Source organism: Myxine glutinosa, chromosome 6 (genome assembly GCF_964187855.1).
Source record: "Myxine glutinosa chromosome 6, kmMyxGlut1.1, whole genome shotgun sequence".
NCBI lineage: Eukaryota > Metazoa > Chordata > Myxini > Myxiniformes > Myxinidae > Myxine > Myxine glutinosa.
The window spans coordinates 46,872,372-46,885,267 of NC_136266.1; the positions used below are offsets into that span (position 1 = coordinate 46,872,372).

The 12,896-nt window shown below is 42.7% G+C and overlaps 2 protein-coding genes across 3 annotated transcripts in view; one reads left to right on the plus strand and one right to left on the minus strand.

Annotated features, from left to right (window-relative positions):
* Positions 1 to 2,625: 2,625 nt before the first annotated feature.
* Positions 2,626 to 7,114, minus strand: LOC137429738 (dnaJ homolog subfamily B member 9). The gene is made up of 3 exons (XM_068119945.2): positions 6,857 to 7,114; positions 4,246 to 4,469; positions 2,626 to 4,100 (listed from the first exon to the last, which is right to left on the minus strand). Exons 1-3 carry the CDS (start codon positions 6,874 to 6,876, stop codon positions 3,643 to 3,645), a joined length of 702 nt encoding a protein of 233 aa, XP_067976046.2. The 5' UTR covers positions 6,877 to 7,114; the 3' UTR covers positions 2,626 to 3,642.
* A 709-nt stretch (positions 7,115 to 7,823) lies between these two features.
* RFT1 (RFT1 glycolipid translocator homolog) overlaps positions 7,824 to 12,896 on the plus strand; it is a 44,965-nt gene continuing 39,892 nt past the window's right edge. For both annotated transcript variants that reach the window (XR_013623795.1, XM_068119946.2), the window contains exon 1: positions 7,824 to 8,097. Coding sequence is in view for 1 of the 2 variants with exons in the window: in XM_068119946.2 (XP_067976047.2) it covers positions 8,035 to 8,097 (63 nt within the window). In the remaining variant the exon portion in view is untranslated. The remainder of the gene's footprint in view (positions 8,098 to 12,896) is intronic.

A 12,896-nucleotide genomic window follows, 5' to 3' on the forward strand; every position in this document is an offset into this window, starting at 1 on the left:
AATGGCACTGAGTTAAGGATCATCAGAATTATCAGAATTACCAAAGTTCAAAGTGCCATAACTTTGTCAAAAATGATCGAAACGTCGTGAAGTTCGAACTTGACCTGTAACTTATCATGAGGAAACCATGTGCCAAGTTTGAAATCTTTAGCGTTAAGAGTTTAGAAAAGAAGTCCGGAAACTGTTCTTTGCGTGACGGACTGACGGACTGACAGACTGACGAACGGAGGGACGGGGTGCAAACCTGTAGTCCCCTCCGGTGTACACCGGTAGGGGACTAATAAAGGTGAATCTACGATGTTGTGAATTAACATACCGGTAATTCCTTTAAATTCTATCATATTTTAGGAATAGCTGACACTATACAATTAATTAAAAAGTGTGTGCACATGTGCGTGTGTTCACGTCGGATATACTTTATATTTTGCTTTAAAATTTGTTTTTCTCTGCAACCGCTTGTCCAATCGATGCAAAACTTTAAATATAGGAGGGAGTCCACATCGAGAATACTTCATTGATAACTTTGACGTCTAGGTCACATGGTATGGCAGCCATATTTACCCTGCGCTCGCGAACCGAAAAGCAGGGTTAGGCATTCGGTTGCGTATGTGTGGCATAAGTACGTGTGTATCTGCATTTTAAAAATCCATATTCTCAGCAACGGTTGGTCCGATCGACACGAAATTTTACCATATCAGCGCCTCCGCCTGTAAAAAAAATTTATTCATAATTATGACGTCATATGTCACGTACAGACGCTATCTTGGAAAAACGTTACACCTCTATATCTCCAAAAACGCTTCATGGAAAAAAATTGAAACAAGGCTCATTGTGAAGTACTCTCCATGGGGAATAAAATGTATTAATGATGGTCATCAGTGCCTTCATTATGACGTCATATTTCGACAAGTACTATGCTTGATCTGATCAGTATGAAAAAAAAAAATTCTCTGCAACTGTTAGTCCGATGGACACAAAATTTTGACCATAGGAGCGCCTCCTCCGGTAGAATTATAAATTATGACGTCATAGGTCACGTGGTACAGGCGCCATCTTGAAAAAAAAATCGAAAAACGTTGCACCTCTCTCTCCAAAGCTGCTCCTTGGAAAAAAATTGAAACGTGGCTCATTGTAAAGAACTCCGTATGGGGAATAAGTGTTGTTAACGATGACGTCATTGGTGCCTTAATTATGCCGTCATAATTTGACAGGGACAACGCTTTGTCTGATCAGTTTGAAATTTATTGAGCGTGATCTACACACCAATTATATTAGAGAATATAAATGTATGATGTCATCGCTCACGGTCTGGCAGCCATATTGGATCAAAGAAAAACAAAAAAAACCTTCAAAAACACAAGAGTTGGTTCGCACCAAGTTGACTGCCCAGGGTAAGTATTGCGTGAATACTATCTAGTGGATTAAAGGAAAAATTTTGAACATCTCTAAAACCTCAACGACAAAAAAAATTGAAACTTGCCATATGTCATCAACTCCCCATGAGGCATATTAGGGTGATAACCATGACATCAGTGAAGTGGTATTCCAGCCATAATTGGTCAAAATGAAAAATCTTAAACTTCATATATCTGATCTACGACCCGGTGTGTGAGTAATTAAATTTGACATCATTACCTCCGTCACCAAAGGTGGATGGAGGTTATGTTTTCACCCCTGTCTGTTTGTTTGTGAACAAAATATCTCAAAAAGTTGTGGACAGATTCGGACGAAATTTGGCAGAGATGTAGTGTGTCACAAGGACGAAATGATTAGATTTTGGTGAAGATCCAGATTCGGATCCGGCTCAGAGAATTTTTAAGTGATTCTTCACCATTGGGAGACGGGGCCAAAAACTATACATTGCAGGATATCTCCAAAAGTTATGGATGGATTTGGAGGAAACTTGTTGGTCAGGTTATGTGTGTGACAAGGAAGAATCGATTTGATTTTGGTGAAGATGGATTCAGATATGAGAATTATTTAATTTTTTTCAAGTGATTCTTCCCCATTGAGTGATATGGCCAACCAGGCAGAGGTATGCTCACTACTGAGTGCCGTTCTAGTTGGTCATGTAGTCTGGTGACCATATTGGATTATATATATATATATATATATTTTTTTTTTTAACGTAAAAAAAACCATCTTCTCCAGAACCGCATCACAGATCGATGCAACATTTCAAACCACGTGATCTACGAGCCATGGGAAATAGTTTTTATCTTCATTGAGGCAATTTAGCCTTATTGTGCACAAAATTGGTCGTTACATATCCTGATCAAATCAATAAAGCTATGGTTAATGGCAATGTATGTGACATAATAAGGTGCATGGACGATTTGGGTAAAAGGGCCATAATAACAGCAGTGTTCAGTCAACGATGGTATTTATGTTCACAATGAGCACGCGAGGTGAGACTATGTGCTCTGAGTGCAGTTCTACTTTGACGGTTGGCATCTATCTTGAATCAGTGCATTTTCACAGTCCTGAACTTTGGAAAGTTCTCTGCAACTGTTAGTCCGATGTGCTCTGACCTCTGCTCTGACCTCTGCCAGCAAGATTGTGTTGAAGGATTTTGGACCAACTTTTGCTGTAATGTATGCATTCTTACTTACAAAATTCCTTTTTATGCCTTTATTACTGACTTGAATGTAAACCGCAGCACCATAACACCTAACATTTTCTAATGAAAAAAAAGGATCACATTTTACCTACATCTCACACCAGGTAGGATCATAAAAAGGGGGGAGAAAAAAAAACCAAAAAAAAAAACCCTCTAAGAAGACATCCACATATTACATTCGCAACGGAGAATAAATTTGAGAAAACAATTGGATAGTGACGAGGGATATTTAGGAGAGGTGTTTATAAATATAGAGATGGTCTCCAAAATAAATATCATTTTAAAAAAACCACCTTTAGAGGCCATTTTTCCCCGCAAAGCGGGGGTTGGCCTTTTTCGGGAGCCGTGGTTGTTGTTGTTTTTCGGTCCCCTTTTTGAAGCAATGTTTTACGGCCGGATGCCCTTCCTGACGCCAACCCTTTTTGTCGCCTTTAACGACAAACAGGGAATTACCAGTGAGCTGGTACTCAATTAGCCGACCTCGGAAGGATGACAGGCTGAGTCAACCCCCCTGGCGTTAATTCAGCGATCGACCAAATCCAAAATCCAAAATAAATCGATCCAAAATAAATATCATTGATGAATGTAATTGAAAAAATATTGTTCAATCTCGAGTACATTAAACACAACTCGATATAATATTAGCTCTATCATAATTGTGTTGCAAGAACATTCAGCCGGAACTCCTGCTCTCAAAGCACGCACACATTAAATTGCATGAAACATCCTTCATTGCCAGTCTTGCGACCGATGTGAGCAAAGTAAACTCACTTATATCGTGAGCATGTTAACACAAAAAAAAATAAAGAGCAAAGCAACGACCATCCAGACTTCAAAACAGACGATTGTAAAACGTACCATAGTGCAAGGTAAAGTTCAAACCAATGGTAACTTAACACAAGTCTCCAAAAGTGGAAGGGGATGTCACAAATTGAAGGATTGAGCTATGAGGCTGAAGCCGGAAATAAAATGGCACATTTATTGAGGGAGTGAGCAGAAAGTGCAGAAATCCAGTGCCACGGCTACTGTCCCGTGCACTCCGTGTGCGTAGTGACCATGTTTCCAACCCGCCTGGTCACTGTCCGACACTCTTGGTGTGTCTCCCGCCTACTGTATGCGGTTCTTTGATGTGGATCTGAAAAACTCCAGAAATCATCGCCATCCGCCTCCATGAACATGTCGTCGAAAATTCCACTAAACAGGTTGCTGTCACCAAAAGAAAAGTCTCCAAAGTGACCATCGTGCCTGTGCTGTTCCCCATGATGATCAAAAGTTTTCCAAGGACTCTCAAAGGTCCGTTTGTGCTTTTGCTCTGACCTCTGCCAATTATTAAAACCGAAGTCTGGGAATCGCCCAAAATCTTCGTCAAAGTCGAAAGCCTGCGACTGGCTTCCATATTGATCGTAACTCGTCCAATGAGGATTGAGGCTAATCTGGTCATATTCCCAACGCTTCTTCTCATCCGAAAGCACCTCATATGCTTGAATAGGGAACAAATAAAGAAGAGTGGAAACAAAGTCAAAAAGCATGATTTACCAACAGTTGGTAAATAATCAAAATCATGAAATACCAAAAAGCATACTACCATCACGATCAAAAGCAAACCATATCAACAAGCAGGTCACCGTGTGCAATCTCTTGAAACTTGGCCTCAGCATCAGGGCTCTTGTTCCTGTCCGGGTGGAACTTCATGGCTAGGCGGTGGAAAGCTTTCTTCACCTGATGCTGGCCAGCGGAGCGTGTCACACCAAGTACTTCGTAGAGATCACGTGCCGCCAAGACACACTCTGTTAAGAAGAGTGTGTACATGGCTGCCAGGAGGACATACTGCATGCATGACATACCCACCCTAAGGTAGACAACGTGCGTCAGTCTACACAAGGGGTACATCTAATTCCTTCTAAAGCTGGGCCGAGGAGTTTACAGGTTATCGACTTATCTTGTTAAAACACACCATGCAGATTATCATCCACTATAAATGGCCAAGATGTGTGTGTGTGTGTGTGTGTGTGTGTGTGTGTGTGTGTGTGTGTGTGTGTGTGTGTGTGTGTGTGTGTGTGTGTGTGTGTGTGTGTGTGTTTCTACTGGAGCTCTGATGTGGAATGTGATACACCAAAATGATTGTCATGATCTGAGTTAATTAGGCTAATTAACTACAAAATATCCAGAAGAATTCCCATGTTTTAAACACATGACCATGTTAAGGTGTATAGAGCAGCTTAATAAGTCCTTCCACAGAATGGCATTCCAATTACAAAATAAATAACAAAAACAATGATAACATTGTAACAAAGCATATAGTAATCAATAATAATAATAATATCAACAACCAAAATAGCTCTGAGTGGGCCAATGGTCATCTCTTGAGATTGTAGGACAGAGCATTGCTGATTTGGGGGGGGGGGGGGGGGGGAACTCCCCTGATCGAAAATTGAAACATCTAAGGCCGGACGATCCTGCGGACCATCGAGTAGAATGTCTGTATTGGGTTTCAGAGCAATCGGCTGGTAAATAAGAAATAAATAGGCATCCAAATTTTTAGGACGGAACACTTCCCCCCCTCCGGGAGCCCCCCATGATCAGAATTGTGAAAAATGTGAAACCAGAGAATGCAAGACCAAGAGATCTTGTTGACTATCAACTGGAAGGGCTGTATCGGGTTTAATTGATTGGTAAATAAGGGACGAGTAGGAATCTGAAGTTTGGGGGTTGACCGCCCCCTCCCCCTCCCCTCTTCTCTTCTCCCCTCCTGGAGCCCCATGATACAAATTTGAAAAAATGCAAGACCGAACAATCCTGTGGACCATAGAGTAGAGGGGGAGGGTGGGGGGAGGTCAAGTTTCAGAGCAATCAGTTGGTAAATAAGGAAATAAGGGCTGAGTATGGATCCAAAATTTCAGGGGTTAAACCCCCACGGCAGCAGCATGGCAAAAAGTTAATGGACAGACGGACATCACGACGCATTTTATAAGTTCATCATCTCTTCGAGAATCGAGATGTCCTAATAATAATAATGGTAGTATAATTTGGCAATAATAATAATAATGTTCGTGCAATCCCTCTCCCCCTCCCCGTCCTTGTTCAAGCACATCTGGACATGGTGAAAGGTAGGTGAATGCTCAATCAGTACAGCAACACAGTGAAGAACAATGAAAATGTGGCCCAATGGTACAACTAGTATATATATCAACAAGAATGACCACTCTGGTCACAATCTGTGACAAATGATTGGGAAACATTTATTGTGCTATTAAATGATCAATTTGACACCTCTAATCCATGCCAGCCTCTCCACAGTTATAGCAGAACGAGCTGATTCATGACACAGTCACTTCACGGATTGGTTAACCCCAATATCAATACCAGGCCGTTCAAAAATTCTACGTTTTTTGTAATTTGCATGACGTAGCGGTTGATAACGCAACATAACGCTTGATTACCATGCGTTCTGACTTGCTTGATGAAACCTTATTATTTGGCATACGATTAGATTTTTCGGGGTTCTTCATCGTGAATAATATTCGCCCCAAACAAAGCCAATGGAAATCTGAAGCACCAAACCTGAGCAGTGTATTATGTGTATAATCAGCAAAGGCCTACAGGCCTGACATGTTCGGCCCACCAGAAAACCAAGATGGCGCCTACATAATTTCGTCTCGGTGTTATGGTGGGCGGAGTCAATCAGGAGATGTGGGTGTGGTCCGGCAGCTGTGCGATCGATGGCAACTTTGGATTTGTTCCACATAGTGAGTAACTAAAGTTCGATTCTACTTAATATGACGAACCGAACTGCCAAATTAAGCTTTTTCAATATCTGTAGAAAGTGTGTTAAAGATAATATCTGCTCAAACATATTAAACAGTTACAAGATTCCAACCTGGGGAAGAGACATGTTTAATAACGCACGACATCGAAGATTCGCAATTATACAATAATCGATTTACAATAACGCTGTCACTCATTGCGTGACGAAAGAGTTGGGGGGGGGGGGGGCTACCCGGGTAGTTGGGGGCTACTAACTTCAACACGACTACCCATAATTCCCTGCGATAGAACATTCGGTGAGTAATGATTGTCCGAGAAAAAAAAAAAACTTTTAAAATCGCAGATTAGCATCAATTAACATCGAAACGTCATAACAACAAGGACATATTCCTTACAACGCGGAATACCATGCGAAAACTCCAGATTCCTTACAACGAGGACATATTCCTTACAACGAGGACACAATCATACCTCTTGTTGTTGGACGTCATCCTCTCACGTCATTGGAACGTTGGGAAAGTCAGCCCGAAGTCCCGAAACCCGACGTGTCACTCGCTGACCGGCTGTGCTTGAAACGTTCCTCAAAGAGGCGGTTGAAACCTTCCTCAACGTGGTGCTCATCATTTAACCGGATGCTAATAATATTTAACGTCTAACGATCCTCCTCAACGCTAAATGAGCAAGTGTGACAATTTTAGCCACACTTTCCTTATTCGTTCCTTATTCATTGGTTAATTCTTTCAAAAAAATTTTTTTTCCCCCTCGAAATTCAGTTTTTTCCTCATCATTTGATCAGTTTACCATTTTCTTTTTCGTACTTTCTGCCCTTTCCATTAATCGTTTGCATCTATTCGTCAAACAACTCTCGTTTCCCTTTTTATTACCGTATTTCTTCATGATTTCAGTCCAGTCATTCACGCGTAGTTATTTATTCAACAATCAGTGCATTCCAGACATGTTATTTAAAATCTCTATGTTCTAAAGTGTTTAAACACGCGTATAAGTTTGTATGGGCAAGTAAACACCTAATTATATAAATACCATAGAGTGGTCAACATAGAGTCTCCATTGTGCCAACAGGTGATTTTAAATAAAATCGTTTTTCCCCATTGATTTTAAAGACACACTCAGGGGTGTGTTCCAATCACTAATCTTGCTATCGCTTGCCAAGCCAGCCGTTCGTAATCAACTGTTTCGTTGGAGTGCTTGACTGAGTGCTTAAGTCACTTGGCGAGCGCTCTACAACTACAAGCTGATTAGTAACGGAACTCACCCTTGATGTTTTTTGTCAAAATATAGTAAATAAATAATCTCTCCAGGATGTTTTTTAAAATCTCGTTATATATTTAGGTCTCCAATTTAAAATAAATAAAAATCTTACTGTACTGTATTCTTCTTCCTAATGACTAAAAAAAACAACAATAACAACAAACTCTCTGAGCTGCCTTGGGGGTATCTTTACAATGTAAAGTTACACGGCTAGTCCCTTTACAGTTCATTCCCAGCAATAAGAAAGATGCGTTTCGTGCGACGCAATGGCGGACCTGAATTGTTAAACTTTGAAGAATATTCATCAGACGGTGAATAAGGAAATTAAATCCGTGTGCTTTGGAAGGAAGGCAGGAAGCGGGAACGATTCCTGGGCTGACATGTCTGCTTCCGCGATCCTGAGAGACACATCGACGCTTGCCTCTTACAATGTGATACTGCAGGTAAAACTTAAACCCTTTTGTGCGTCTTTTCGTCAAAATTTTATACGGATATCAGTTTTTTCTGTTTCCTTATATATTTTCTTGTTTTTATTTGTAATACAATGCTCCAGGTTTTACTGTTTTGAGAAGCGAGTGTTTGACGGTCTACTCGTCATATTGAATCAGCTTGGCTGGTTTCCTTCGTTCAAAATAATAAACTTCAGCAAGCAGATTTAACGTCCCAGAATAAAACGAAGCAACCGCAACGTCACCGGTACCGGCTAAATATACACAACCAACTCAAAAGTAGGTTGTGTGTACTTAGCCGGTACCGGTGACGTTTACCATAATGCAATATTACCGGCAAATGTATTTAATTGGTTATTTCAGTGACGTCACTATTACTGGCAAAAATTACCTGAAACTTTCTCCTGAAAAATCTATTCAGCTTGTTCTTGTCACCGAACCAAGTAATCCACCACGTTTTGTCATAACTCGTCCACAACCTTTTAAGATAGATACCATGCTACATGTCTTTTTTATCCCCATCTCAATGGTGAAGAATCACGTAAAATAAATTCTAGTATTCGGATCTTCACCAAAATCTCATCATTTCGTCCTTGTCACACTCCCAACCTGTCCACTAAGTTTCGTCCGAATCCGGCCGTAACATTTTGAGATATTCTGTTCACAGACGGGTGTGGTGAAAACGGATTCCCTTTAACTACAGACTGATCAGCTTATTTCCAATCATCAGCAAGGTCTTGGAACCCATCATCACAGTTTATATAAAATATTTCCTTTTCTCAAACAGCCTCATTTCAGATCACCAATTCGGATTAATACCAGGCCACTCTACCCTGGACGTGCTGCTTCTACTCGCCCAACAATGGATGGAGGCCGTCAATGTAAGACATGAGATCAGGGCCATCTCTCGGGACATATCCTGTACTTTTGATAGTCTGGCATCCTGCCTTGCTCCACCAAACTCCATGCTTATGGCACCCAAAGCCAACTCCACACAAGGATTACTGACTTCCTCTACTCTCGTAACCACCGTGTGGCTCTCAGCAGAGTCCTTTCATCTCCTGTCCCTGTCGAAGCTGGTGTGCCCTAAGGTAGTGTTCTTGGCCCAGTCCTATTCCTGCTCTTCATCAATGATCTCTCTCACTCTCTGGAAAATGCTCTATGTATTTGCTGATTACTCTACCCTATGACATGACATCCCTGATCCTTCATACAGACAGGCTTTCCCTATCTTCAGACTTTAAAAAAATATATCACAAGATTGCCAAACACTTGGGAATATGCCTTTCATCAATCCTGACAAATCTCACACTCTCACTATCTCTCTCCGAAAGGACCGTCTGGCAAACCCTCCTATCTACTTTCTTAATAATCTTCTTGAAGTGCAGTCATTCAAACTCCTGGGTCTCACTATCACCTATGATCTTCTCTTGGGCAAACCACATTTCAGAGTTGGCCTCCAAAGCCAGCCGCCGACTGGGCATCTTCTGTCGTACAAATTCCTTCTTTGGCACACCTGAACTCCTCTTCACTTGCAAGGCCTTCATCCACAACTTGATAAGAGTTATGCTCTCCCTTCTGGATTGGCTCCCCTGTCTCGCAACTAGTCCAGCTTGACACCATGGAAACCAAACCAAGGCCTTTAAGATCATTGGAATCTCCCACGATGGAGCTGAATCTATGGGCCGAACACTTCTTCGCCGCAGACAAGTCGGTGATCTCTCTGTCTTCCATGCTTTGTCCCCCCCCCCCCCTCCCCCACCCTAACCTCCCCCCCCCCCCCCCCCCCCCATGTCTGCAAGGTGCACAGGTTCACCATCAACCCCCTTCTGGTGAAACTACCTAAATGCAGGATCACTGCTCACCACTCATTTGTTCCTCATTTTTCCTGCCTGTGAAATCATCTTCCACATTCTCTTCAATCTCATTCTTCCCTCCATGTCTTCAAGACAGATCCACACAGCCATCTCAGGTCATCCCTAATCCAAAACCATGAGCTTTTCTACCCTCGTTGACCCCACCCCAAATCCCTCCTGCTTCCAAATTTCCAGTCTTTCCTCCTGAGATTCCTTCTGTATCCATCCTGTACACCTTATGCATCCTCTTCTCCCCCTCCTCCCACCATTGCTTTCCACACCCATTGTTTGTCTAATTATCTGTCTATCTTCACCTTTAAATCTGTTGTTGGTGTTTGCCCCTTCTCTACTGCTCCTTTTGCGTGCATCACCTGCAAAAAGGTGGTGTAAATGACATTGTGCATTGTCGTCGGTAAACTTTGAGAAAATAATTATACAGCCTTTAAAACTTTCATTTTATTTAAACTTGATGATATACCTGAACACTGTAGAACACAAACGGCCTTGTTTACACTTCCTAAAACCCACAGTTTAGCAGTACTTGGGCAAATTTTTACATCATCTCAACCAATCAAATTTGCAACTTTCGCTCTCAGAATGGCGAAATATTGAGAATCAGACACAATGACAGCGCATGCTCAAAAACTCAAAGAACTTTGAAAAGACCCTTCCCATGTCTTTTTCTCAAGGCTGCATGGGGTAAGGTGTTCTATGAACTCTCTCATTCCGAAATGTCAATGAGGGAGTCACTCTCTTGTTCTGTCACTCCATGGTCCCCCAGTACTGTGGTAAAAGGGGCCTAGAGTTTTGATACATTGAGCAACATCCCATTCGTCATTAGCATTGCTACTGTATCGTGATTTGGTTCACTTTTTGGCAATCTTGCTGGGGCGCAATGGATGTTTTGATGTACCTGCAAAATAATAAAATAAAATAAAAAACATACACAAATACACTGAGAAGAGTGTCATATTGACTTCCCATTTCAACAAGTGCGTCTGAGAAGGGGATCATCACTTTTGGTTGTGTCATGGCTGTTGTGGCCAACGCCCTGTATGATTGCCATTTGACATGTACTCGTATATCTGTATCGGCAATCCCATAATTATACAACATTTGCCGTTTTGCATTTTGGGAATGATGCGAATGTGATTCGCTGTTTTTTTTTATTCTTTATTTTTTAAATTAATTTACAAAATGTAGGCTCATTGAATAGAGTGATTAAATTTAGTGTAAGAAAGGGATTAGTACATACTACATATTGTTACAGACGCGGTTTTAGATGTTAGTTTACCGAGCGGTTTGGTATTACCGTGTCCGCACAGTTACTCCCCGATTAGAACCCTATCCCGCCCGATTCCACTCGACGTTGACCAAGTCGCGCTATGCTAAATCAATGAAGGAAAGGACACAACGGCTGGGATAAATGCAACGACACAAGGGGTACAGTTCTCAAGACCTCCGGAGGAGGATATAATATTGGTGATGCAGAAACGGGTAGATTACACGGTAAGAGGTAAAGCACAGAAAGATGGGCACTTAGACACAGTCTTATCTTATCCCCGACAGACCACAGACAAACGGGACAAGACTGACTTACACAGGGATTGATGGCAAGGAAGGGCAGGCAGTCGATAGCACAAGGTGCACCTTGGCTCAGGGGCAGAATCGACCCGGTCCGGTCCAGAGATGCGGGGAGGTATTGTCGCGCTCGGAGGTGGCGTCCTTTTCTCTCCAAGCTGAGGCGCATCTGACGTCCCCTCCCTCTCCCTGCGCATGCCCAGCGGGGAGTGACACGCCCTCGGCCCGTTGTCTCCGCCCCAGATGGAATCGGTCCGCCACCTCCATTGGGTGCGGGGGGTTACCGGGCTCCGCCCTTGACGAGGAGCTGACAGCGAGCCCCTGCGTGGTAACCCCGTCGGAGCACATGTTCAATGGCGGCTCACCAAGCCGGAGTGAGGACGCACACTCCCCGCGCCGCCGCCGCTGTTGTTGTTGTTGTTGTTGTTGTTGTTGTTGTACCATGAGGAAGAGCTGCGGGGAGGTATTGGGAGGTCCTAAACTTTCTAACGGTGCCATACAATCACATTCTGGTGCAATGAAGAGTCAGAATTAATGGAAACGAGTCCTTAACTGACATAGACTAAGAATAACTAGCAAGATGTCCTATAGTTGTCTACGTGAGATGCGGTGAACCTGGATGCGACATTTAATGGGGGAAAAAGGGGGAGGTCGGGGCTACAGAGTGTTTACAGAAAATGGGACTAGGGAATGGGAGATTGGGGATAGTGGGGAAGTATTGGGGAAATAGGGGAATATTTACAAGCGGATATGGATGGAGGCCAAATCCCATATCCGCAACATTGCACCCTTCTCTACCTCGAGGTGTCCCGACCCGATAAATTTTTACTTACGTTAGTGTGGCACTCAGATGTAGTTCCCTCTACTATTAACTCTACCCTGAGTGCGACAGTTTTACAGATGTTCACAAATGAGTAAATATGTCCCCCTGCGACATTGCACCCTTCTCCTCACAGAAACACGCCCACAGGATAACCGAATCGCGGAAAGAATCCTCAAACTAAACATACAGCCGGTAGGGAGCATCATTTATACAAGACTACACTGATATTTACACTACGATCCAGGACCTGTTCTTTGAGGAACACATGCAGATGTTATGCATAGAGAGAGCACGCATGCCAGCATCGATACACCAACCCACGAGTGCTCTGTGGCCTTACGACCTTTAATAATGTGCAGAGCACCCCATCCAAGCACCAAAAGCACCACCCCAATATGTACAGTCAGCACCATCCGGTGCACCAATAAAGTGTTCAATAATCACCGGTGGTGTCGCAGCCGGCCGATGTTCTGCCGCTGGTCTTGCCTTGGAGCCCACTTGGTGTTCTGGCTTCCTTCGAAAATAAAGAAAGG

Bases quoted from the DNA above. Each gene is read 5' to 3' on its own strand.
- LOC137429738 (XM_068119945.2), bottom strand. From the start codon at position 6,876: ATGACGTCCAACAACAAGAG. The intron at 4,470-6,856 runs GTATGATTGTGT...TGTCTACCTTAG, and splicing joins ATGACGTCCAACAACAAGAG to GGTGGGTATGTCATGCATGC. The intron at 4,101-4,245 runs GTGACCTGCTTG...TCCCTATTCAAG, and splicing joins GTTTCAAGAGATTGCACACG to CATATGAGGTGCTTTCGGAT.